General features: G+C 46.2%; 1 protein-coding gene across 3 annotated transcripts; it reads left to right on the forward strand.

Moving 5' to 3' along the window:
* Positions 1-11,323: 11,323 nt before the first annotated feature.
* On the forward strand, positions 11,324-26,646 carry NRIP3 (nuclear receptor interacting protein 3). Of its 3 annotated transcripts, none has more exons than XM_063398031.1 (7): positions 11,324-12,164; positions 19,207-19,386; positions 19,994-20,076; positions 22,643-22,782; positions 23,161-23,210; positions 23,313-23,410; positions 24,482-24,730. In XM_063398031.1, exons 1-7 carry the CDS (start codon positions 11,991-11,993, stop codon positions 24,534-24,536), a joined length of 780 nt encoding a protein of 259 aa, XP_063254101.1. In that variant the 5' UTR covers positions 11,324-11,990; the 3' UTR covers positions 24,537-24,730. The 3 variants fall into 3 exon arrangements, with proteins under 3 accessions (XP_063254101.1, XP_063254100.1, XP_063254102.1); XM_063398030.1 differs by having other exon boundaries at positions 11,330-12,164; positions 23,158-23,210; positions 24,482-24,727; XM_063398032.1 differs by lacking the exon at positions 24,482-24,730 and adding an exon at positions 24,760-26,646 and having other exon boundaries at positions 11,344-12,164; positions 23,158-23,210.
* Positions 26,647-27,397: the final 751 nt, after the last annotated feature.

Below are 27,397 nucleotides of genomic sequence, written 5' to 3' on the forward strand. Positions count from 1 at the left end.
TTAAGTTCTTGGGTACTATTTTTAGTTATCTTTCTGAGCTAAATAATAGTTTTGACAAATTTAATGGTTGTTTAACAAGTTATTGTACATCAGATACACTTTATCCCGGGAACACTTGCTTACCACAGCATTTAATGTAATGTTTCGTGTAATATATTACTAGCCTGCATCTGTACTCATAGAGATACAATTCTTCACATATTTAGTGGTGCACATAATTCTGGCAAGTAAAATAGCAGAATTATCCTGGTATTAATTCTAAAAATGATTCTAAAAATGTCTCCTATGTAATGAGCAGGAGTCAACTGGTCTGTTGTAACAAGCTGCATGAAGACAGGATAAACAACTTAAAGTAACTGCAAAGTGTTTTATTACTTTGCAGATTCATCTGATTATTTTTCCTAAAAAACAAAACCAAAAAAACCACACAAACAACAATAAAACCCAACCCCAAATCACATTGTGTAAAATGAAAAATAATTTTAAAAACACCCAAGCCAAGGAAAACAAGGTGAAAGCCTGTGTTAAGACATGAGTTCCCAGAATACTTTTAAGATTATACCACAATGTAATTCAATTCACTGACTTAATTTCTTAGAATTGAAAAGTAGAATTAGGTCCTAGGAAATTGAAAATAAGTTCATCTATAATAATTTTTAATGCTGTTTTTCTGTGGGTTTTTTTGTTTTTGTTTTGGTTTTTGGTGGGGTTTTTTGTTGTTTTTTTTAATATTAAGTTGAGATTATTAGGTGTAGTCAGTCTATCAAACTTTTATAAAAGTAATTCAAATACCTTCTCCTTAATTTATTCAATTGCCTGTTTGACCCTTAGCTTCCTTTGATCACAGTGACAAGAACTGATCTGTATTTCACTGAATGTGTCCACCCATGCTCATTTGGTGTGGTTTTGGAAAACTCCAACTGTGTTATTCAGCCGTTTGCTGTGGAAAGGTGATGCTTGTTTGCATGGCAATGAGTAAATGTCATACAGGAATATAGAGGTCCTGGAAGGGTGTGGTGGCTGCAGGCTGATCACAGCAGAAAACTGTGTTATTCAAATACTCTCCCTGATTCTGTGAATGCTGCCAGTGCTGGATTGCAGTGATGGACATAAGTGCTCAGATACCCTATGGGACACAGAATGTCAATATGAACTATCCTGGGAATTCCCACAGCAGTGGGAGCTGAAATTCTGACTGGGAGCTTTGGGTGTTTACATAACAGAAATAATTAATAGGGGAATATGGAGAGCAAGATTTGAAGCTTATTTAGATCCAAGGAATCAGAGGAGGTCTGGTGCGGATAAGCAGGAAAAAACAGCATTATGATAATCCTTTGTAAAAGAATGCAAGGATAGTGGTCCACAAATATTTCTGAATTAAACAAGCTTAAATGCAAATGCTTTTTTTCTCTCATGCATATAGATGGCATCCTGTAAATGCAATAGATGTGGACTGCAAAACCTGTCACAACAAAAATATAAACACTCTTCCACTCATCCTTTGGATGCTGCTCCACTCAAACGGTGTTTGTGCAAGGCTGCTCTTGGAGGAAACAAACAAGTTCTTCTTAAAGAACCTGAGCCAAGCTTGGGTTTGTTTCTGGGGATCCCTGGAACAAACCCATCCCACAACACCTTTTGCTGCTGCCCATTTAATTTGAACAAATCTTTTGCTCATAGGCAGATTTTCACTCTCATTTGTGGAATTCTGCTTTCCACAATACATGTTCTGGGAATGCAGAGAACACCCAGGGGCAGTGATGCAAATAGAGCACCTGTGGGGAAAACAGGAGTCAGAGAACTCAAGGGACACATTCCACTCAGAGGGTAAGTTCATCTAGTTTTTCTCCAGTCAGAGCAAATTATGTTTGAAATTCTCATGCTGCTCTTTAAACTACCTTATTAAATCACTTTAGGTGTTAAAAAAGGAAAAAAAGTGTCCTTCTCTGTTTAAATATGTGTTAGTACAGCTTTTTCTGTGATTAGGCACACTTTGAAGAGTAAGTTTTTTGAATTCCATGAAGCAAAGCCTGTTTAGTACACAGTGAGAGAAAACAGGTCAGAAAAGCAGACCTTGAAATATTTTTTTTTCTTATTGGAAATGTCTATAAATATAAATTCATAAAGGAAATTCCCTCACACTATCTAGCTGTTAAACTTTATCTGATGCAACCAAAACCCTCTTTTTTCTACTGGAAAGTTTATTCAATAGGCAATGACTTACAAACCATATGTCATGAAATCTCCATTTTGTGACAATTCTGGGGATCAGGAAATCAAGGGATCATAGTTTTAAGGAGAGAAAATGTTACTTTGGAAGCTGAAATATTCTGAAGTAGTCACTTGAGAAGAAATTTGTTGTTTAGTAGTTCTTCTTCAAGTGTTGCCTGTTATGCACAGTACAAACAGCAATGAAACTCTTCTGTACTGGACAAGTTTATGCCTGACTAGAGGAAGCTTTATCCTCTGTGCCTCAGTTAAATATAAGAGTCATCACCTGTTGCAAAATGCTAGCTCGCCTGGCTTGTGGAGGTGCTACCCAGAGGAAAACCCAGCCACAGAAAGCAGCTAAGGGCAAGGGAGGGGATCATGATTTTTGTGAGGTTTATAGTGGAAACTGGGGAAGCATTCCAGAAAAACTGGGAATTCAGGGTCTCTGTGTCCAGTGGACAAGCCTGTGTGTGACACACACTGCTCATGGATTTTGGGTGGCCCCAGATTGCTGTTACTGGTGTAGTGCTGGTGTGAGGGGCTATGTGGAAAAGCTGAGACCAGTTATTAAAAACAGGATGACAGAAAAGTGCTTAGGGGGCCTGTCTGGCTTACATAGCACAACTATTGTGCCCTGGCTCCCGCAGGTGCTAATTCTCTCAGCAAACTTACAAAAATAAAACCCTGAAAAGGCTCATCCATGCTGAGAACAGCAACTTCATTCAGTGGGAGAAGGAAGCTTAGCTCTAGGAACTGAATGCTCAACACTGCAGGCATTGCTGTGTTCCCCAGGGTTGTCCAGAAAGCCCTGCAGCCAGTGTGAGAGGGATGCAGCAGTGCTGCAATAAACACATCACAAATGCCTGTCCCAGTTCTGTGCAGGACACAGGTCCAACGTGACCATTTGCTCTTGGAGTGGATAAAAAAGGCCTATCTATCCCAGCACGATATGTTTCCTCATGCAGGACTGGAGAAGGAAAATCTGATGAAGAAGACAGTCTGGCTTAGGGATGCTCTGGGATAAATACAAGTGAGATGCCAGACCCTCATCCCTCCCTCGGACACCTCTCAGGGTCTGTTCTTGCCAGGAATATCGGGAAGGGGCTCAACTAGGGAGATTTTAGGGGGTTTGGTGAGCTGAGACAGTGAGGCTCTGGTGTTCTCCGTGAAGCTGCTGCTGTGCCGGGGCTGCGGGCGCAGCTCCGTGCGGTGCTGTCTCCCCTCAGGGCCGTGCCCAGGCAGCAGGGTACCATCCACGAGAGGGCAGCATGTGTCCCCAGCTGAGACATCTGCTAAAATCCCTGCTGGCACACAGCGCACGGGTTTGGATGGGCTTCTGCAGCGGGACCCCTAAACCGGACAGTCGGCGGAAACCGGAGCTTCACAACCTCGGCAGAGCCTCATCTCTGCTCTGGGCCTCATCACGGCTCTGATCAATTGTTTTGGAGAGGAGGGAGTGATTTGTAAATGACCTTGTATTTAGAGTTAATCTGCTTTTACAAAATGCAAATATGGGATCTAGGAGGACCCGTGCTGCCACTTCAGGTTGCAGTGAGAGGAGACCTTCTGAACTGAGTTCTGACCATTGGTCAAGGCTGTTCCCCTGTCTCTTCCAAATTACTGGTAAGGAAGTGTGTGGGTTGAAAGTGGTTGATTTCCAGGCAGAATAAACCTCAAAGGAAGTTGGAGGAAATAGGCTGTGAATGTATAACTTCAGTTGCTGTTGTTTCCTTCGAGAACAGTGAGCAATTCTGGCATTCTGCCTGGCCCCATCACTCTGGTGACTCAGTTCTCACAGATGTCAATAATGGACTTCGAACACTTTGGAAATGAAATTGTGTGTGCAGTAGTCAGCTACTGATTACCTACATTGTTCGGTTGCTCAGCTTGATCACAGCTTGACTCCTGTCAGTGGATGGACAGATGATCCTGCAGCAAATGATACCCAAGGTAGGGCAGGAACACCTCCAAGTGCTTTGTGCCTCATCATTGCTGCTCTCCTGGGGCAGCTGCCTTCCTTTCGGGGCATAGTGAGCTCCAGTGCCCTTCAGTTGCCTAGACTTGAAGGCAGAGGCATTTAACCAAATCACAACATGGCAAACACAACCTCTGTGTTAGGAGAGCTACATTGGAGCCCTGTTGATGATTTTGTACGTGAGCAAATATTAGCCCTGAGTCTCCAGTAGCATATCTGACTAAATCTTACCTGGCAGGAGCTGCTGCAGCTTTGCATGGGCTGTGGCAGGAGTGTAGAATGGGAGCTCACTTAGACTTGAGTCACTTGAGAGCCCTGGAGTCTTGACTTCATAAAATAAACACAAGGGCTCTGCAGAAGTGAGAGATCCTCACAGTTTGAATAACACTGTAGTGGCCCCTTCTCTAATGCTGATGTAAATAATATTTTTATCTTAAAAAGATACTGTAAATATAATCCAAATCTTGGCTTCAGATTTGGATTTATCTCAATATTCCAAAATAAAGGTATTTTGATATATTCAATGAACTTAGGATTTGAATGTTTTAAATTCCAAAATTTTAAGTGTTTAACTTATAGCATTCAAACCCTGAGTTCATTGAATATTAGTCTGCTGTGAAACCAGAGCAATTACAGACTTGATATACAAAACAAGCTACCCCCTTCTCTGAAGGAAAGGTGCAAAGCTGTCCTATATCCAAGCTCCATAAGAAAGTGGAAATATTTGTCGAACAAAATCCTTCTGTGAATACTCCTTTAACTGGTAGTAGCAGAAAAGTTTCACAGTCAGTCTTTTAAAGAGCATAGTAAGAATGTTGTTCCTTGGTGAATCCCACATTGGCATGAGTTGAAATAAGCACCTGTTCTTGGGGCTTTTGCAAAAGAGCTGGGAAATTCCAGTTTTGTTCAGCTTACTTCCTTACTGCATCACTGGAATTTGTTGTTTTTGCCACAATCACCTGGTAAACTGGGTAAGCCACAGAGTAACCCTTCAAAAGGCAGTTCTGTTTTAGAACTGACCTGAATTCAACCTGTTCCAGACAGTGGTGGGGGTTTTTTTGGGGGGGGGGGGGGGGGTTTACAAGGTTTTAAATTATGTTCTGAGATTTGTCTTCTCCATTAGGCAAATTCCACAGAGTTTTTGAGGAGCTCCCTCTCCCCAAGTACTGCTATTTAGGAGTCACACCACTCCAAAGCATCTGGAATGAGAAATGCCTCTGCAGCAAATTTATACTTGGCCAGAGGGAAGTTCTTTGGCTAGAAAGCCAGAAAAAGCAGAAGGCTTTTAGAGTTTGAGTAATTCTTTTCAGGACTAAGAGTTCCCCCCTGTGGCAGGGAGCTTTCAGATACTTGTGCCAGCCCTAGACTTGTCACCCAAAGACAGGAGATGTAGAAGACCCTTTCTGCTGTATAAGCTGCCAGACTTTCCTGATCTTGCTCCTGCTCAGTCTGCCTTGGTTTGCTCTCATTTCCAGCTCAGGTTTGCTTCAGTCCTGTCGATGTGTGGAGAGGGCAGAGCACTGAGTCTGTGGCCTCACATGCTCCACAGCTTCCATCATTTATCCTAGAGCCAGTTTGCGTTTCACACTGATGAAGACATGGGGTTATGGAGAAGAAAACCTTGGATATTATCACCTTGGCTAACAGGATCCCAGTGGAAAATGATTGTGATGTGATTGTCAAATGATTTTCTCCTGGTCCATTGTGGGCATCTGCTCATGGCACCAGTTGTTTCTGAGAATAATTTATTGGTTTGAGAAGAAAGTAAAAGGGAGAAAATGACAACAAGTGTTCCATGCTTGCAACAAACAAACAATTATTTAAAACTTCCTGCTGCCAAGTTAGGACTGGATTAGGGAACTATTTCCATGACTGCAGCTAGGCACAGATGTCATTGTGGGCACCATGTATCCTCATTGTATCTCCACTAATGCTCAAGGTGTTGACTTATGGAAAAATGTGGCCAGCTGCCTTATGATTAATTAGCCACACAGATGTCCCAAGTATCCAAGGGAAATGTATACCTATTGCACATGATTTTGTGTGCATACTGATATTTTATGTGCTAAGGAGTGACTTTTCACCATGCTGGGAAGGAGAAATTTTGTAATTTGCATTCATAAAAGCACTTAAGCAGGTGCTTAAGTGAGTTGGTGAATACAAATTGATTGTTGTATTGGAGTATTTAGACCAAGACTGGACTCCTTTGTATCTAGATGTCACTGGCTGCTAGCATGGCTGGGGTTTGTCCTGAGTGCTGTGCATATCCTTTGTCCCTTAGGCAGAAGAAAGGGCAAAAATTGCTAATAGGACAAGGAAAATATGAGTGAAAACAATGGCACGTCTCCGTTGGAGAAAACTGGCTACTGTTGTTGCTCCTGCAATGGCTGTTTTTGCCATGTCTCTTGCTAGGTGGTATTAGTGCAGTGAAAGCATCCTGCAGCTCCCTGGATGTGGGGAGCTCATAATCCCTTTGTTAGGGACAGCTGGGAACTATTTCAAGACGAAAACAGGAGCAGGCTCAGCAAGATTCTGCCAGTGAGGTGGTTGCTGTTCAGATGGTTGGGTACCACCTCTGTTTTTTACAGCTTCTTGTCAAGCTCTGCTTTGTCCAGGTGCTCTGAGCTGGGTGTGGGGACAGACACTGAATGCAGCAATTCCACAACAGTGTTCTTGGCTCTATGATAGCCAGGAAATCCCAGCCCCACTGCCTGATTCTACCTGTGATCTTTTTAACTGCGGAACCCAGTGGTGAGCCTGTGTCTTCCTGCCCTCTCCTACCCCTCAGAACCAGCATCTCAGCCCACCAGCCCCTACATTTCCAGAGCAAGAGGCCCCTGGTTATTTCTTAGCAGTTCCTGCTGGACTGACATAGAACCTCATGGGAAGAAGAGCAGCGCCCTCTTCCTCCTGGCTTTCAGAGCTCAGAAATCCCGAGCAGCAGAGGCATTCCTGCATGTCCTGGCTTGCTTCTTCTTGATCTCCAGATGTCAGGCTTCTGGAAAGTTAGAAAGGAGTGAGAAAACTGTGTTTGTGTAGTGTGAAGTGACTGGCCCTGGTTTAGCCTTAACAAGACCTCTCCTATATATTTAATGACCTGAATATAAAATTTATGGCTTTTAAAAGCAGCAGAGGAAGCCTTCAGCACACAAACTGCCTTTTGCAGGACAAGAGAAGTGAAATACCCTGAGGTTTAGGAAGTCTGAGCAATGTAGTTATGGCTGGCACTTTGAATATATGTGTAGACTACTTCAAAACAAATATTTGCAGTTCAACTCTAACATGCATCTGGGAGGGTGAGAATTAACAGGTATTAATGTTTCTTTAAATTAATAATTTTGAAAATTTTACACTGAAATAATTTTGCTGTTGCACATAATAAACAGAGGTTGATGTGGATACATACAGGGGAGAAACATCACCTGCCCTCTATGCACACCATTTCCTCCTGTTTTGAAGGAGGAAATAGTGTGTATTTCCTCCTTCTCACATTTCAGCCTTTTTAAAGAAAGGAAAATAAAGGTAAGGGAGTTCTTGCAATACTTACTATTTTAATCTCTTGTTTTGACATGTGAAGCTTTTGTGTTGCTGAAACTCTTGTTCACCTGTTGCCTCTGTGTATGAAGAGAACCAGACAGATAAATTCAGTTCAGTCTCCTGGGGGAAGCCACACAATGTCTGACTCCTTTCAGTGTCATCTGTGCCTCTGCTTTGTGCTTGATGCCACCAGCTCGGGCACTGCACAGAACACGCACAGGGGAAAGAGGCTGGAGTTGCACCCCAGATAAATACGGAGAGATGCCCTGGGAATTGTTTTCTCCATGAAATGCCTGTGGTGGGGCCCAGATCCCACCCGAGGAGCTCCTTTCCCTTGGTCAGCACTGGAAACACAGAAGGTGAGTGTGGAGTCACTGGACAAAATGGGCTACATTTCTCAGGAGTCTCAGCCTGACTCTACGTTTGTGTGTTAGAGGATTTCTCCAGCTCTATCCATAGTCTTTGTCTTGCTACAAATGATAACTAAGTAGCTCAGCAAATCCTTCTGGATTTTTGTATCCAACATTTTTAGAAAAGACTGTTTTGTAGTCTCCAAATTATTCCAGTTATTTTCCTAGTTATGCTTGAACTGACCCTCACTAATGCACTGATGGACAGAAAGCTGATTTTTAATACATCAGTTATTGTGATTTCATTTTCTTAAGCTCTTTGTGGTCTTTTCTTTGGGAACAGATTCTCTAAGTGCTGAGTAAATTGTTCCTTTTGGATTTACTGCCTGCTTCTATTTCTGTTAAATTATACCACTCTGTCCTTTATTCAGAGTTTTCTGGGGCATCTCTGCATTTCTTCAGGATATGGCAACCACTTACAAATCACTTCTTTTTAGGGAAAGATGAGAAATCAAGGAAAAGGAGAAAAAAAAAAAAAAGAAAAAAAAAGCCAAAAAAAAGCCAAAAAAAGCAAAAAAAAAAAAAAAAAAAGGGCCGACCCACTTCCTACGTTGCCTGCTGCTGCTTTCCTCTTCACCGGGAGAGGAGATGGAAAGGGGATGTGAGCCAAGGTCCGCAGCTCCGATTCCTCCGATTCCCTCACGCTGATTAAGCTGCAGGCAGGACGGGATGGAGCCAGTACAAGCTGGCTGTAAATAGGGGTATAATCATCATAGGTAACGCAAATTGCATTTGAAAGGCAGGGCCGCTGTGGCATTGTCTGCCCTGTAGAGTGGCTGATAAACTTATCAAAGTTGCGCATCCTCTCCCCTTCCTCCAAGGAGGGCCCTGTGATACTGCCTTCCCTGGCCTCAGCTGTGACGGCAAAGGGCGCTTTGGAAAGTGTAGGGAAAAAACCACGTCCCTCTGTTTGCTCTTTGCAGTGGGTTTGCACACCGAGGACTTGGCTGGGCCAGCAGAACAGCTCTGGGGAATGTGCCCCGGGCACGGGACAGAGCCCGTTCCAAACCTGCGGCAGCTCTGCTGGCATCTGCCAGAGCCAGCAGCCTCCGGTGTCCCGCAGCCTGTGCCTGTCCATGCTGGCACCTCGGCTCTGGCTCAGCCAGCCTGTCCTGGAGGGCAGGGCCACACCCAGGCCAGAGGGGTTTTCTCCATCACATCCCTATGAAGCCTCTTTTTGGCACTGGGAATTGATTTTATATGGAGGTGCAGAGGAACATTCCATGCTGCTCTGGAGGCAGGAAAGAAAACCACTTTTCTGCTCAGGAGCAAGAAAAGTGGTTTTGTTCCTCAGAGCTTTTCTTGAGTAAGGGACAGTGGTCTGCACAGGCTTGGCTCTGGTGAGTGGATGGGAATTTTTTCTGAAATGTGCCCCAACTTAGATACATTCTATGGGAAGGGGAGAAATACCACCAGTTAATCTGTTGCAAACAAATGATTTAACCACTTAACCAGCTTTACCCCTGTGTTTGTGCTGTCCAAGCCGAGCCCCTTCTTCAGAGTGGATCCTGCATTATTTGAGCAGATGACTTACTGCTTCTTCCCCTTTGCTCTTTCTCAGGATTAAAAATCAAGAGAGGAATTAGGCTTTTATCTCATTTGTTACTCCTGAGCATTGAGCAGATTTTCCTCAGAGCTGTTGGAACAAGTGAAGTACAGCAGAAGTGAAATTGCAGGGCTCAGACAAAATACCTGTGTGCTGAATGGAAACACAGGCTGCAGCCTTGAAGCTGCAGTGTGAGCAGGGCTTTTCATGCTCCACCTGTGCTTGCAGCTTTACTCTTCTTGGAATGAGCCAGAGCTGGCTGGGCAGCATTTGTTAACACATGGGGCAGAGTGTTGCTACTCCATAAAGCTTTTATACTAAAAATTGCCTCCTGGTTTCAGTGTCAGACTTTTTGCTTTCTCTTTGCCTTTGGGAGAGTGTGGATGCAATTGTATATCTTTATTTAATCAGCTGGAAAAGTGCCAAATAGCTCCCAAGGTGAAAAATAAGGTGCTTTTATCCTCCCAGCCATGTGTGCTGCAGTGGAACAATGGTCCCTTAAAGTCAGCATAGGGAATAAAAATTATATCCCCCTTTGGACTGCTAGCTGTGTTATCCTTCTGCAGGCTGACACATTCACTGAGCTAGGCTGGCTCATGTGCCGTGGCCTTTATGTGAGGCTGTGAAACAATGTGCTTGGGTCTTATGGCATTCTGACTGATTATGTGACTTTTTCCCTCCTCTCTCCCAAGTCACATGAGAAAGGGCTGAACATACATGGCCTGTCCATGGCTGCAGAGCTCAGATGTGTAAGTTTACCCACAGAGTGTTGCTGTTCTGGCATCAGCCCCGCTCTGTGCCAGCCCCACTCCCCAGGCCAGAAGCAGGAGCTGCAGGGTGCCAGTGGTGTCTCAGTGAGCAGAAAGTGTGAACCCAGGCTCTGTTGTTGGGGGAGAGCAAAGGAGAATCAGTATCCCAGTTCTGAAAGGCAGGAAGTGTCCTGGAAGTCTGGCTTGGCATAAATCGTGGGTTAAGCTCTGCTTTTCTGGTGCTTTGCCTAGCACATCAAAGGTCTCTCTCAATTTAACAAGAACCAAACCCATGTGGAGTGTTTACAGATCTGTACTGTCTCTGAAGCAGAGCTGCACTTTTTCTGCACTTATTCCATGCAAGAAATTACTTGGAAAGCAGAAATTTCAGGGAAGCACCTGCTGTCCTCACTCGCTGTTGCAGTGAAAGAAACCCAAATGTGCTGTGAGTCCTGCTAAGAAAATTACCTTCTGTAATTATTACATTAAGTAGTCTTTACAGTATGAAACCCTATTAAGTTTGTTAATGTGTATTGGTTCATATTGTACACGGTGGAAAGAGGAGTAGGAATTTTACTGGAGACTTTGTTCATGCTTAAATAAAACAAGTTAAAGGACAGCCTGGCCCCAGAAAAAAGGACTTTGCTTCTTGGAAGCCTAGAGCTGCCCATGAAGAATAAAGGATACCTCTAAACAGCCAAGGTAATGCCAGCATCCTCTAACACATCTCCCAGCTTTGTCTGGGATCAAAGGTGAGTAACTACAGCAAAATTGACTCCAACAACATCTGGGTCATTGGGCAAGCAGCGCAAAAGCTGCAAAAATATAGCTGCTTTGACAAGTTTTTGCTTTGATGAACAATCTGTGGTGTGGGTGTTTGTGATTAGTCAAATTGTGCTGTACCTGGACATTTGATGTGTACAGAAACCCTGTGTAAAACCACATTTAAGGTGCCCCAGTTTGGCTGGGACAACTTTTGTGACAGTTTCCCTGGGCACTGGAGTGAACAGTGATGATTCAGACTGCTGCTGGCAGCGCTGTGATGAGCCCAGGGGCACCCCGAGCCTGCCCCACGCCTAAGGCACCCACCCTTCCCACGGGCAGCGGCACAATCCGTGCGGGGCTGCACCGCCCCAGCACGGGGGGAGCAGCCCCCAGGAGCACCCTGGTGCTGGGCAGGGTGACACTGTCACCCGTGGTGACACTTCAGCTCCCACCCAGGGCAATCCGCCGTGCCTGCCGGGGCTGGCCGGGGCTGCGCTGGCTCCCGGCGCTGTGGGCAGCTCTCCAAGCGCCCTGCTGGTGCTCTGGTGCTCTCTTGTGTCCGTGAGGGCTTTGAGAGCCATGGCTAGCCTGTGGCTAGCCTTGCTGTCGGGAGAGGCGGCGGGGAGAAAAGGCAGGGATGTTATTATCCCCCGGGAGCAGCCCGGCGCTGTGGGTGCCGTGCTGTACCTGCCGGCCTCCTCACGTCACCGGGCTGCCGCTATAAAGCGCAGGCGGCACAGCATCCCCCAGCGCAGCTCCGCGCATCTTCAAGGAGCCAGCCACTGGCGGGCAGAGAGATGTTTTATTCCGGGATCCTGACGGAGCCGGGCAGGAAAGAAGTGCAGATAAGGGAAGCGGCGTCTCTCCGCCAGCAGAGGAGAATGAAGCAGGCGGTTCAGTTTATTCACAAGGATTCTGCGGATCTCCTCCCTCTGGACGGGCTGAAGAAGCTGGGCACTTCGAAAGATACTGTAAGGCTCTATTGCGTTTGTTGGAAGGGGACTTAAGAAGCTGGTGGGGCGGTGTCGATTTTTTTCTTCACGCTGTTTTTCTTTTAGGAGAATTTGGTTGCGTGTGGAAAGTGATTGTAAAAAATGAGACTTTTGTATGTAAAAGGAAGGGAGTAGAAATATGATGCTGGCTATAACCACAGTTGTTTTCTTCTAGTGAGTACTTTTAAATGTCTGGCACTCAGAGTTAATAGCTTTTTTAAAATTTTTTTAATTTTTTTAATTTTTTAAATTTTTTTAAATGAAAATGGCATTCTGTTTGCAGTACAAAATCCCTCTCTGGGTCACAGTAAGTTAAAATGGCTTCATACAATGCATACATATACACATGTTGGCCTGTGATCTACATAGACACACAACACACAATCATAAAGATTCAGTAAAGTATAGTCACTGGTATTTCAAAGTATAAAACTGTCAAGATCATGCTTCAGTAAAGGCTAATATATATATATATGGGGTTTTTTAAACTGAAGAGACATAACTGTAGGTTTAAAATATTTATGTAAACAGTGATCTATGTGATCCTGTACTTGGTGTTATTCACCATGTCTGGGGGCTGGAGAGCATTTTTAAATACTGTACAAATGTTTCAGCTTTCTCTAATGGGGAAGGGTACTTCAATGTAACATAAAAAGTTCTGACATAAGGAGTGAAATTTAAATAACATATCTACCAGAGAAAGCTCCTTTAGGCTTTTTTTTGTCCAGGTGTTGAAAAGATCTTGCACCTTGTAAAACAGTATTTGCCTTTTTTCGATGCTTGATATGGCTTTTACTGAAAACCAAAGTCAATCTTTTTATTTTTAGTGTTTTGTTCTGTCAGAGCCTTCCTGCTCAGCTGGGTTAGGCTTGGCTCTGCCTGCCTGAGACAAGTGGAGTGAGTTGGCTGTTCTTTGCAGTGTACATGGAGGTGATTTTCTTTTTTGATATCCAAGTATTTTGCAATTGTAGAAAGTGAAGCTCCTGCCCAGGGAAAGGCTCACAGGAATCTGAAGTGCTTTTCAGAGATGTATGGCATTATTACCATTATGGGCAGAGTCTAAATGACATTTTGTGCCTCTGTGTCTCTCAGTGAGTGGGACTGAGTCCCTGATATGGATTCTGCTTTGCCCAGACAGGAATTAACAAGTAGCAGGAGCCAGGGGCACTGAGCACTGAAGGCCTTTGCCCTGCACAACAAGGACCAGGTTTTGTACCAGCTCCGGGGGCAGAGCATGGGATCATTGACACCACCCTGGACACAAATGTCACTCAAGCTGTCCTCCCTGCTCCTGTGCTGTGGCTGCAGCATCACCCCTGTTGCCCCCACAGCCCCTGCAAGGAGGATCTGCATGGAGGCCTCTCTCTGGGGAGGTGTCAAAGCCCCGGGGAGGGCCACAACTCTCAATCCCCTCCAAGAACAAAAGGTGCAATGTGGCAGAGGTGAGATACCCATCTGGCTGCTGTGACTGGGGTGGGTCTCCGGATGGGGATGGGGTGAGAACCCAGCTGGTGTGGGCCACCCCACTGCAAAATCCCCCTTGTCCCCGTGCCACAGTGGGGGTGATGGCACAGTGGGCACATGTGGCCAGCACTCCCTTGGCCAAAGCCTCCTGCCCCATGGGTGTGCAGGGAGTCCCCAACGTGAGAGCACATGCTCATCCCTACAGCCCCAGAGAAGATTCTGTGAATTTCAGAGATGTGTCCGTGGGTTGTGTTGCAGTGAAGTAAAGCTGCCGGACTCACCCCTCACATAGCCAGGGTGGGAAAGGGCATTGCTGTGAGAGGACACACTGTGTGTCCCCACTGCTGTGGTTGCCTGGATGTCACAAGGGTTGTCCCCCGGAAGAGCGGGAGATTGTGCATCTCGGAAACCGGAGACCTTCCAAAATATGGGACTTCACTTTGGTGTGGCCCCAAATTGAGATGCCCATGCCCAGAGGGACTGAGCTGCATGATCCAGAGGCTGATCAGAGGTCTTGGCCCAAGGTGTTTGCATGGCTTCCTTGTGAATAATTGAGCATCTGCTCACAAAGCAGCATGTTTTTTGTGCCTTCAGCTGTATGGCAGCTGTGGGCACGTGTGTGGAGGGGCTTCTGATGTGACTGGCATTATTAATGCAGAGTTTCCCATGGAGGTTTTCCCACAGCCTTGGCAGGAGCAGAGACGGGGGAACAGCTCCTCAGAGATAGCGACAGGTGGTGAGAACAGATCCTGTCTGTCACTGTGGCAGCTGGCAGCAAGCATTCCAGTTTTGGGGGAGAAATCCCCTTCCTTTTGGTCATGGTGCAGGGGATGCTGTGCACAGCAAAGTAGCAGCAGGTCACCAGGGTGGGTGTGCCGGTGTTCTCTTGTCTGTGTGTCATTACTCACCTCCTGAAGCAGCTCTCCTGGTGATGCTGTGCACAGGCAGGTTCAATAAATACTTGTTGCAATCATCCATTTCAATGCTCTCATCATTTCGAGGGAATTACTCTGGCTCAGACTGAGCTCTAGCTCCTTGCTCCTTTTATAGACTCCACTCTGTCTGGTATGAGACCAAGTGATAGCAAAGCATACACTGAATTTGACAAATGTTGGGCTGGATGTAGAGAACAGAAATGGCTTTGTTTTGATGACTCTTCCCACTATTAGCATCTTTCCTGATGCCCAAAAAATTGGCATGAGATGGTCTTTAGCTGGGATGTGGGCTTCCTGGCAGGGTAACCATGGCCCCCTTCCCAACCTGGACAGTGCTGGCTCTTGCAGCTCCTCCTGGTGCTCTAACACTTGTCCCTTCCCCCCAGAGCCACCATACCTGTTTGGAGCAGCTCTGTCTGGAATAGTTGTACATCATTTGACAACCTGGGAAACAGAGTTATAAACAGTAACAAAGCAGCAATTGCAACAAAAACATTTCTCGTTTCCATCATGCCCTCAGACCTCCCCTGGACACCCTCAGCACAACCCTGGGTGCCCTGTGGCCCCAGCCCCAGCTTCCCATAACTGGTGCAGCACTGGGTGATGCATAGCTCCTGTTATGTATGCCCCAGAGTTTGGTGTGTCCTTTCAGAAATGCAAGAAGCTCTGATGTTGTGTGCACTGCCTTGCCCAGAGAGCTGGCTGCTGCCTGGGCACATGGGGGTGCAGGGGACAGCTCTGTCCCACCTCATCACCCTAAGAGAGGGGCTGACAGCACAGGATGCTGGTAGAACATGTGAATTTGGATGAAGGATGGGAAGAAGAGAGAAAAATTGATTATTTCTTGGCATTGGCTCTGTTGATGGATTAAAACTCCTTCTTCCCCCCTACTGTCTAGGTACAGAAGAGAGGGCAAACCTCCTGAGATGGGTTTGTGGAGGGGGGGGAGCTGGTGTCTTCCCTGACCTTCATCTCCACCTGAGTGAAATTGTTGATAGGTCTTGTTATCACCAGATCTAGAAGGCAAATAGAGGGAAACCTGCCAGAGAAATGAATACTGGAAGATGCAGCAATGCACTTGTTTATAAAAAAGAGAGGAAAAAAGTTGGCCAGAAATATTTGTGCTTTTGACAGACAGTGGTAAAAAAGGTCAGCAATAGATAGTCTCTCCACTTGCTGTTTTAGGTTTCCCTGTGACATTTTTAGGTGATCATGGGTTTTTGCAAATCTTGGGGTTGGAAATGGGCATATCTTATGAAAAAAAATCCTGATTTGTATATATATAGTGCTGATTGATACTAGGGAAACTGGTTTTTTTTTTTTTTCTGTTACAATGAAATGTAACATTCTATATTTTTATAAACCTTTCAAGAGTTTTTTTTTTTTTTTTGCAATGCAAAGGAATATCATACCAAGTAATCTGGGTTCCTTCAAACACTGCCAGACCCGCCTTGGAGGGGGAACACAGCTGCCTTCATACTGGTGTCAAGAGGTTTTCCTCCTCTCTCCCTCCCTCCCAGACATGGTCTGCTTGCAGTCTGCCAGAAAAATATGCTTTCTTAAATGTCCCCTGGCACATTATCCATTTACCAAGTACATATCCATCACTTGAGTCATCTCTGTGACTAACGTTCCTCACTCTGTTGCACACAAGAGTCAAGGGTAATCCAAGTTAAAGCAAACTAATTAATAGCTTGAGACAGGATGATGCTACAGGGAATCTTTTCAGCCCCCTCTCGCCAGATTATTTCTATACTGGAGCACAATGTAAGGAATATTTGTCCCCCCCAGAGGCAGGATTTGCTGTAGTTTTCAAAAGGGCAAGTGTCAACAAAAGACAATCCCATTTTTGCTGGTAATTTGTGTCTGCTGAGTGATGGATTTTTCCTTTTGGTGATGGGTCTCATATAAGATTCATAAAAACCGGGGCTTGGGAAAACCCATGTATGCTACTGATTAACAATCCATAGAAGAACTTGTAGTTTAAAAAAATTAGGTTGATTTCAATGGTAGATGACAGTTAAAACAGCAATGAGGAGTGTGTTGGAGAGTGAGGCCAGGCAGATCAGAAGAGCACCCAGACTGTCCTGGATGATTCCATTCAGAAATTTCTCTTGGTCCTGCCTGAGTGGGGCTGGGCACAAGGAGATGACCACTGTGTGATAGGCTGTCTTCTGGCCAGCTGGGTGAACTTCATCAATTTACTTCTACACTCCCCTATAATTTCTTTTGTTGTTTTTAAATGATGTGAAGAATTTGTGTTCCAGGCTGTGTTCCTGAGCTGCAGTCAAACATAAAGGGTGAAAAGAACATCCCATCCACTGTCAGAAAACCCTGGCTTGCATTTTTGCTCTGGTGAGGAGCACTGGAGGTCATCACAGTGCTAATTGTGCACCTAGAGCTCCTGCCTCATACAAGGGAGCCTACACCTCCAAGCTGATCTGCTTGTCCCTCCACACAGGGCCCAGTACCAATGCAGCCAGTCTGCCTGCCTTTAATCTAGTTAAGTAAAACTGGTTTCTGCTGTTTGGCCTCACTGGTTAGACAGCACAATGTCTGATCTCATTCCTCCCCATCAGGAGTTACAGCTTACACACAGGACACACTCTGTAGAGGGTTGGTCAGACATAGCACCTGCAACCCAAAACGGCCATGGGATTTTATTTCATTTATTTTATAGCTGAAATCAGAACAGAGGAAAGTGGGGATGCAAGGAGCTGACATGTCCCAGTGACCACTGGTGCTGGCTGCAGCTGCCTCGTCCCATCAGCCAGGTCCAGCTCCACTGCCCGCATTGCACCCACGGCGGGTTCTGCAGCGCCAGTGTGGCTGCAGTTATTTTAGGATGATGCCAGGTTGCATTAGACTTCTGTAAGTGGTGTTATTTAACAAGCTGTGCATGAGGGTGGGCAATGGCCTACTTGGGGAGCCCTGGCCCGAGGTTTTCAGAGCTATCCTGACTCTGATATTCCCTTGGGATGAGGAAGTTTGCTGGTTCAGATGTCCCTGCAGACACGCAGGCATGTTTAACATGAATGCAAAAATTCGGGACTAAGCCAGTAAAAATGCCTCACCATGAACAAATTAAAATCAGAAGGAAAGACATTAATGGGGAGGGTAGATTAGCTGGGCAGAGAAATGAGCAGATAATCAGGCAGAGTCATTTCACCTCCAGGAGAGTGTGTGCATCCATCTGTGATGAACATTAAACAAAAAAAAGGCTTTTGGGAAAGAGGCTGGAGGAGGTCTTGAGAGGCAACATACTCCTCCCAGAGTAAATGAAAATGACAGAGGAAGAGAGAAGTGTTGGGAATTCTGGGAGAATACCTACCTGCCTCAGTCCATCTTACCTCTTTCCTTCCTCTCACTTTCTTCTTGTGGTGTGACACTCATGATTGGTCCCATTTAGCCACCCTTAGCAGCTAAATGAAAGTACAGGGGAAAAAGGCACAGAGGATCATTTTAGACATTCTTCATACTTAGGTGGTGAATATCATTGGAAGGGTGATCTGTTACATCCTAATTTTTCACATCACTACAGAATTCCCTTCATTGGGAGATTAAGGCAGTTATGGATGAAGCACCAGCTTGAAAAGGCCAGACTTGTTTGGATTCCTACAGGCAATCAAACCTTGAATTTGAGTTTTGTGAAAGAAAGGCTATTGGTGTTACCAGCAGGTCAGGATGGAACCAGTCTGGGCTTGCTCAAAACCCCAGCATCTTAGCACAGAAGGCAGCTGTTGCAGTGTCACCTACAAAGACACCTTTGGCCAGCCACGTGCTGTGAGCTGTGGGGTCGACCACGTGAGGACAAGCCTGGACTTGCCTGGAGCTCCAGAGCCAGTGAGTGGGAACTACCTTTGCAGAGGTAGTTCTCCAGAAATCCTTCTGTCAGAGAGACTTTCAGACTAATAGTGAAGAAGAGAGTCTGTTCTGGTGGGGGTTTCAATCCAGAGTTTTATTGTAGCTTACAGGTTTCCAAATTCAGCAACTGCCCCGCCAGAACTCCCCGAGCTGCGCTATCCCCCTGGGTTTTATCAGAGGGAGGGGAGATGGGAAGGGGCAGGAGACTCACCAGTCAGGTGGGTAAGGGGGGGTCTCAAGGGAAGAAGGGCACCTGGGCAGCCAATACTCTCCAAAAGGTGAAGGGCATCTTTTAAATCAGCCATTCACTCGACGCTCCTTAGGAATTTCTCCAGGATAAGGGGAAGGTCCTTTTTTGGTGACAGACAGGGCTCTGGAGATTGGCAGGGTTCTGGGTGGAAAAGAGGAGGAAGGATTGACACAACTTGAAGGAGAAACCCAGGGGAAGGACCAGGGATTCAGGGATAAACCATAAAGCACACTGCAACAAAAGGCATCCCTCCAAGGTCTCAAAGGTTAATAGTTTGAAAGTTTTATTCCCTTTGCAAAACAAAGCTCCTTCTAATCAAAGACAGGTAAGCCAGACCTAGCTAGAAGAATAACTTTAGTCTGAGAACTGGGGAGAGTGAGACTTTAGGGCCTCTGTCCCATGAGAGCAGGGCAGGCCCATGGGCACCACAGGCAGTCTGGTGACACAGGCCACTGTGTGGCTTTCCTCTGACCTCACCTTGCTCCTCTGTGTGTGTTCTTTCTTAAAGCAACCACATAACATCCTGCAGAAGCGCCTGATGGAGACAAATTTATCCAAGTTCCGAGGCAGTCGAGGCAGCTGGACTCCGAAGGGTGATCTCTCATCACAGACCAACAAGCTGAACCAAACCAAACTGGACAGCTCAGGGAAAACAGAAGATGAAGAGCTCATAGTGGTGAGCTGCCAGGTAATTTTCCCTCCCCAGTCTTCTGTGGGTTTTTTTTTGCTGCAGATTTTACTTCCAACAGTCTCAGGCTGTGATCTTGTTCTCCATGTTTCCCAGTCAGGTTTGTGCTCCCACAGGACTGTCACAGCTGTGGGGATACGCTCCCTCTGCAGCTCCAGGCTGCTGTGGCAGAGATGCCCACCTGGGAATCACAGAGAAAATTGGTCTGATATGTCTCTTCCCTTACACATCAGGGTGGAGGGGATAGCTAGCATGATGAAATGCTGGGGTGTAATTATCCATGGCAAATCCCTGTGCTCATAGCCTGCTTGTTTTCCTCAAGTGCCATCCCTATTTTCTTTGCCCAAGGGTAATTTCACATTTCTCTTCCTTAGCCACACTCTCATTTGTATTTCCCACAGTATTCCCTCCTGCCTGGGGCTGCCCCATCTGCTCTCTGCAGGGGCAAATGAGCCAGGAAGGGCTCAGGACCCTACATGCACCTGGGCATACAGGAGAGCAAGGATGGGCTGCCATGAGGAGAGTTCATGGGCACCAGAGCTCCTGGACACTCTGGTGCTCATCCTGCATCCCACATATCATTTCCTATCTCTTTTTGATCTTGCAGTGTGCAGGGAAGGAGCTGAAGGCTGTGGTGGACACTGGCTCGCAGCACAACCTCATGTCATCTGCCTGCCTGGACAGGCTAGGGTAAGTATCCATCTGGATTTCTGTTTGCAGGAGCATGGCACCTGGCAGCACAAGCAGTGTCCTGGGTTGGGGGCTTTGCTCATGTCAGTGATGGCCATTCTAGAAGGGAGTGCTTTGGGCTGTGACTGGGCAAGCCCCAGCCCCCCTGTTACAACCAATTCCTGTCCCAATCTTAAAGGCCAGGGAGATGGAATAGAAAAACCACTGGTACCATCCTATTCACCTCTGAGGGAATCCTTTCGGAGGGTTGGATGCATTTGCATTTTTGCACTGCCAGCTTGTCACTCAGTGCCTCATGAAACAGCTGAACCTTCCCCAGCCTTCTGTGTCCCAGGGCAGGTGTGGGGCTGCAGCCCAGCCCAGCTCTGCAAGCTCCTGTGGCAGGGCAGGGCAGGGACCAGGCTGCTGGACATGCCCCCCAAACAGTGGCTGCAGCTCTGCTGGCCCAGCACCCAGTGTAAAGAAGCTGTGTTCATGCATGTTCTCAGAATTGGGTGTCTGATGCTGCTCCCAGTTACAAATTTCTCCTGGTTAAAGGGAAAGGAAATGTACTTATGGATTATTAGAGAGGTAACTGACAGCGATTTGCAGCAAAACTCTCTCTCATCTCTGACAAACAGGAGCAAGCATCATCTCAGAGGATATCAAGGAGGTTTTGGCACTTTATTCCCATGGAGTCATTGCTTTTTGCAGCTAATTTGCAGTAATTATGAAAAAAGAGAAAATTGCACCTGCTCACTGAGCACTACTGCACAGCCCAGAATGAATGGTGCCTCTTCCTGTCCTAACATTAATTACTTCTTTGCACAATAGTGCTTAGTGACTGGACGGTGGCTGTGCTTACTACAAACGTGTCACAATCTGTGAAGGAGCTCAGCCAAGCTTGGGATGGCCACACGATGGCATTTGGAGGGATTTCATGCTCCGGGACAGTTACTCTATTCCCTGTGTTTCTTCTGTATGTCCAGGGCAGTTCTTGCAGCACTGCTCTGCTGCAGCAGCCCTGTCCTTCAAAGAGCACTGAAGAAAGAGATCAGAGCCTGTTTCTGCTGCCCAGGTCTCAGGGGACTCAGTGCCTCAAAGCAGCACTTGTGTTTGATGCTCAGGCTCAATTCCTCCCTTCTTTTTCAAAAAATTTTTGTGTCTTGTCATGATGCCTGTCACTCTCTCACCCTCACACTGAGAAAAGCAGCGGGGTAGGCTCACAGGTTGCCAGTATGAGAAAAACTCTGTGTAGCTGTAGGAGGTGCAGGAGGTGGCCACAGAACTCATAAACTTCTGATTGATACATTCCTACTGATTTTTAAGGCCAGACTCCAAGAAAAGAGCAGAGGGGATGCAGCTCCTTTTCCCTGCGACCCCTCACTGTCCTTGAACCTGTGCTAAATGGTGTGGGCAATGTCCACCTCAGTCCTGGAGCCTCTGAGGGGGCTGGCCCCCAAGGACAGATGGAAGACAGACAGTCCTACACACACACACACACACACACACACACACTGCTGCAATGTGGCTCAGCAGAAAGGTACCTCAAATAGCTGAAAATTGATATGGCTTTTATCCGAGAGAGAGATCAGTGCCTCAAATGGCCTTTCCATTGCATTCTTGTTCAGTTTAAATGAGAAACAGAAGCTAAATAATTAATAAGTATTGTCAGACTAGTTTAAAGGGTGTAGATAGAAGCTGTACCTGAGGTATCTCTGACATCCTTTTTTCTTTTCTTTGGGCTGAACGTGCTTGATCTGTCCCCATTTCCTCTGAACAAACCCAGCAGCAGCACCTAACAAACTAACAAACACAGATTAGGCCACCCTGGATGTGAGGCATGTTTAGCATGGAGAAAAAGGGACTCAGGGGACACCTTGTTACTCTCTACAACTTCATGAAAGGAGAATCGAGTGAGGTAATGAGCAACAGGACCAGAGGAAATCGTCTCAGGTTGTGACACGTGAGGTTTTGTTTGGCTATCAGGAAAAATTTCTTCACTGAAAGGGTGGTCAGGCTTTGGAACAAGCTCCTTAGCGAAGTGATGGTGGCATCACCATGCCTAGAAGTGTTTGAAATATTTGTGAGTGTGGCATATGGGTACACAGTTTAGTGGTGACCTTGGCAGTGCTGGGTTAACTGTTGGACTCGGTGATCTTAGAGGTCTGTTCCAATCTCAACATTTCTGTGATTCCACAGGGACACAGTGTCAGCTCCACTGGTGGAAGCTGGAGTGAACTAACCCTTCATTACAGCCACATTGCATTAGAAGCAATTTTGGATTCCCCAAATCTCAAGAAAATGTAGGAAAAAGATTCCTCGGGTAAAACCCAAAATGCAGTACAGAGCTGTGCTTGGGCAGTCCCAGGGCTGTATTGTGGGTCATGCTGTGGTCTGATGTGCCTGTGGACTACTGCAGAGCACCCACAGAGGACTGCCAGGGAAGCAGCTTTCCAAAACCAGCATGGTAAACGAGCAAGCTAAGAGCACTTCAGGTGTAAGGACCCTCCAAACACCAGTTACTCCTTGCTGGAACAGCTAAGTCATGGCCATTTGATGTTAGGAGTGTTTTCAATGCCCACAGGTTAAAGGAGCATCTCAAAGCACTCCCTGTTGAAGACGAGGTGGGTTCATTGCCAAACAAGGTGAAAGCCATCGGCCAGATCGAGTGTCTGTCCCTCATGGTGGGAGCAGTCCCAGTGGAGTGTGCTGTCCTCGTTGTGGGTGAGTTTATAACCCTCTGGTCCTCTGCTATGGGCTGGAGTCGACTTCCCCATATCCCAGCAGGAAATACAAAGCTTTAGGAAGATGTTAAAATTAAAATAAAGTAAGTTCTTGTTTGGCCCCCAGAAGGAAGGGGGAGGATATTTTCAGCAAGCTTGGCTTTGCCATGCTGACAGAGCAACCACTGCATCTCTCTGCAGGCACATCTGCCTGCCCTCCTGTCATCCTGTGCCCTCCTGTTCTCCTCTGGAGTCAGTCCCTTTATAAACAGGGTTTTGTTTAGCAGAGGAACCACAAAGGAAGGATGGAGTCATTGACAAAAAGCCCAGGAAGGCATTTTGAATGTATAAATCTGAATTGTCTTGTTTTTTTCAGAAGACAACGACCAACCCTTTTCCTTTGGGCTGCAGACACTGAAGTCTCTGAAGGTAGGAGTTTACCAGCAGGATGCTTACCCATGCTGATGGGGGAGCTGGGACCAATCTAATTTGCAGTTTTCCCTCTTACCTAATGATATTTATTCTCTATAGTGTGTCATAAACATGGAGAAGCACCACCTCGTTCTGGGGCAGATGGACAGGGAAGAAATCCCATTTGTGGGCATTGACAGTGCTGAGGCAGGAAAGCAGTAAGTAGTCTGGAGAGGTGAGCTGCTTTGCATCCTTCAGCCTGCAGGCAGTGCCCTCTGGCAGGGCCACACAGGAGCTGCCAGACCCTTTGTTGGAAGCAAGTGAGAGGTCAATGGCCCTGGCAGAAATTGTTTTTATCAGTTCATCAAATTTTGAAACGGAGTCCCTGGATTTTTCAGCAGCCTTTATCAACTTTTACTGCTTTTTTTTTCTAGCAAACATTGCACATCAAAGCAGCTGTCTGACAAGACATGCACAGGGCAATGCCATAGGAAATGTACTTTTTGGAGGTCACTAAGAAGACTCCTTGGGGCCTACTTTGACAGTGTTCACAAACAAACCTTTGTTTGGAAAATATTTATGAAGCAAGGCCAACAAACCCACATGAATATTTGAGAGAGAGATCCTGTCTGGAGATAATGGTGTTGCCACTTCTCCCTGCATTATCCCAGCATCCCTCCTGCCAGTTCTTCCTAGTGTCCCAGATTTTTCCAGCCTATCTCCCTAAAGAAAGATAAATATGAGCTGTACTTCTTCAGTGTGTGTAGCAGTGGTGGCTGGCTCTGCAGGCAGGCAGGCAGGCAGGGCAAACCCCCTCCTCTCAGGCACTGCATGGGGCTCTTTCATGCTGAGTGCTGTGAACAAGAGATGTATCACTGATTCCTGCCTCTGACTCATGAAACCAGTGGGCAACGAGTGCCTGACAGGGGGTTTGCACTTCTGTGCCTTCACAGGCAGCGCTTGTGGTTTCTCAGCAATGAGCAACCCAAAAAACCTTTGCTCACTGCTTAAGAAAGTGTATCTAGTGGATGATGTAGGTCAGCATCTTCTTTAGCTGCCTGTCACGACCAGCCCTGGGGATTTGGGATGTCCTGCAGCCCCGTGCAGCTCAAACCTGCTGTGCTGGGAACTGCCAAGCTCCAGGAGCCTGGGAAGGAGTGGCGGAGAAGGGGAAGGAGCACACCTCCCTCAGCTGCCTGTACCGATGGGCATGGGGGAGCACAGGAGGGAGGTATGGGCTAGTGTAGGGAGTCAGGATGAAAGCACAGGCGCCCCTGCTCCGTGTCCAGGTCACCTGCCTGCCGTGTGTCCGGGACAGCTGATGGCCCTGGGTGCAGCGTGTGAGCCCAGGGAGTGCCAGGTACAACACTGTGGGGGACCCATGCAAGACCACAGGCTGGTTTCCCTGTCTCCTTTGAAACAGAGATGAGCGAGGCGCAGCATGGTTCTGTCACCACAGCAGTGATAGATTATTTCTTAGTACTGCTTTCAAGGCCAAATTATGCTGCTTTTTTTTTTTTTTCCCCCATGAAAAACGTCTGTTCTACTAAATGTCTTTTCCTTCCAGTTTCAGCAGTTTGGAGGCATAGAGAAATTGAAATGCCATCCCCACACAAGAGCTTGATATCAAAGAAATCCTGTGCAGCTGTTCCAGATGAAACAGCAACGCGTTGCTTTGAAAACATTTATACCAGGCTACAGCTAGAGTAGACATAAATGAAATCCTGTTTGTAGCCAGTAATTTAGAGATATTGTCATGTTTATCTATGGGTTTTGAGAAACAAACGTGTGCTTATTTTCTGGACTTTTCTATATAGTGTCCTCTTTACTACAAACAGTTGGGAAAACCTTATGAATTTCTTCTGATGAGAAAAATACTTTTTATAGTGGCCTCATATGAGTAGTTGTACTTAGCTGTGATCAGAGGCTATCAGAATGAGATTTTTATTAATGATTTTTCCAGAGGCTAAGCATTTATATTCACTTAATTGATATTGCCACATTCAAATGGCCATTACCAGGAAGTGACTCGGAGTAAAACAGCAATGTTAATACCACCTAGGAATTACAGCTCATCCTGTTAGCATAGTATTGTTGCCATGTAATTAGGGACGCAACTGCTGGCTTGATGAGAAAGAGCATTTGCAGAATTATTAATGGGTTACAGGCTTCTCTGCAGTGGCGTGGCAGAAGCACAGGAACAAGGTTTGGGAGGGCTCCCACTGTGGGGTTGGCATGAGTGCTGGGGCTCAAAACCCTCTGAGAAGGAATTCTCTGGGCAAGTCTTGGCTGCCCTCCTGTGAAGGTAGTCAAGTAAATAAATCAGTCATTTCACCAGGCCAAAAAACAGCAAACAGGCACAGAAGTGTTTTGTCTGGAAAGCAGGAGATGCAGTGCCCTTGGCTGCCCCTGCCACCAGGAGCTGTGCTTATTCCTGCCCACCCAGCACCCGGCCTGAAGCTCCTGCAGTGCCCAGGCCACAGCTGGTGCAGGTTATTGACTCCAGCTGCACTTCATTGCTGCTGCCAGGAATGCCATATTTTTTTATACCTGTCTACAATTGGGTTCTGAAGTACAACCCTTGATGACCCTCAGGTGGGAGGTGGGACTTTTGGCTAGGACAAGCATTTAATTTGGTGCCACAGTCTGGGAGCAGCAGGGTTGCTGCTTCCTGTGACACACAGTATTGCCTAGGGGAGCCTGGCCCTGCACAAACACAGCTTTTTATGTTTTCAAAACCTAATGGGAATTAATTGCTGTTATCTGCTGAAGAGGCATCTTTAAAATTCAGAATAATATCCTTGTGATGTTGTGGATCTGCTGACAGCCAGTCCTGCTGCAGCTGGGTCCTTAAGGGTTTCAGTTGTGCTGCAGGAACAGGAGCTGCTTCTGTAGCTCTGATTTAGCAAAACCACTTTGGCCCTGGCATCAGCTGTAAGCACCGACAGCATTCTCCCTTTGGAAGCCTCTTGATGGTTCTGGGTGAGGATCAGAAAGCTTTGTCATCTCATGGCCATCAGCAGCCACACTCCTGCCAGCTGATCCAGTGTGCCAGCCCACCCCTGCCATCCCCTGCCTGCCAGAGCATCTCAGCTGGAACTTTACCTCCTGCAGTGGGTTTGAACCTCTTTTCAATAGTGGGTATATCCAGCAAACCTGAACTATCTGTATTTCGAGCTATTTTCTATTTTGGTGATAAGTTTCAGTGCTTTCTCTATATACAGTATTTTATATAACACAGCTATAAATATATATATATATTTACAGGGTTGGGCTGCCCAGGGTAGTCCCACTGATGTGTTGTAGAAATATTTCACTAAATATGAAATATATTTGATTATTTTATATGCTACGAGTTTCGTATTTTGGTACTTTTTTCTTTTTGTGCATATTACTGTGATAAATGTCAAATTAAATCTAAATAAAGATACACTGTTATTGCTGTTTATTTGCTTGTATGCTAGATATGCTGGGGTGTTTTTTTTCTTTGTTTTCAGTGCATGTCTGTTAAGAAAAGGGGTTTGTTTCATTCTTAAGTCTGTTTGGGCTCTACAGTGCTTTTGGAAATGCTGTGGGGAATTGCCATTGAATGGAGGGAGAGCAGCAGTTGGGATGAATTAACCAGGGTAGGCTAAATGGCACACAGCACTTAGGCTAAAAGGTGAGTACTTGAAATCCCAACCTTCTGTTGCCATGGATCTCCCTCCCAAGAGAGGTATGAGAGCTATGAGATCCTGTTGTTTCCAGATTTACCCTTAGGAAAGCGGTTTTGGTGTTTATGCTGTGTTTAGTTAGCTTGCTGGGCCAATGCCAGTGCAGGTCCTTTGTAAATTCTGGAAAGCTGAGAAAAGAAAGTGGCCAGAACATGAGAGATGAGGCATGAGTGCAGTAGCTATGTGACCACAGGCAGAGGTCGGGGTTTCCCCAAAGCTTTGGATCTGGATTTAGGGACTTCCTGTCTCTGCCTGGGTGGGCTTTAGGATGTTTCAGCAGTAGTTGAACTCTTACTGATGAGAATTTATTCTTTCACCCACTCCAAGTCCCACAGCAACAACCACAAATTGGTGAAGCAGCAATACTCCATGCCCAATTAAACTTGCTCCCCTCAATGCTGGGCTGGAATTTTCTCTGAGTGTGGAAAGAAACCAGGCTCCAGCAACAAAATGGAGAAAAAAATGAGAAGAATCAATGTACAGGCAAAAATA

This window comes from Prinia subflava, chromosome 5, assembly GCF_021018805.1.
Source record: "Prinia subflava isolate CZ2003 ecotype Zambia chromosome 5, Cam_Psub_1.2, whole genome shotgun sequence".
In the NCBI taxonomy this organism is placed as follows: Eukaryota; Metazoa; Chordata; class Aves; order Passeriformes; family Cisticolidae; genus Prinia; species Prinia subflava.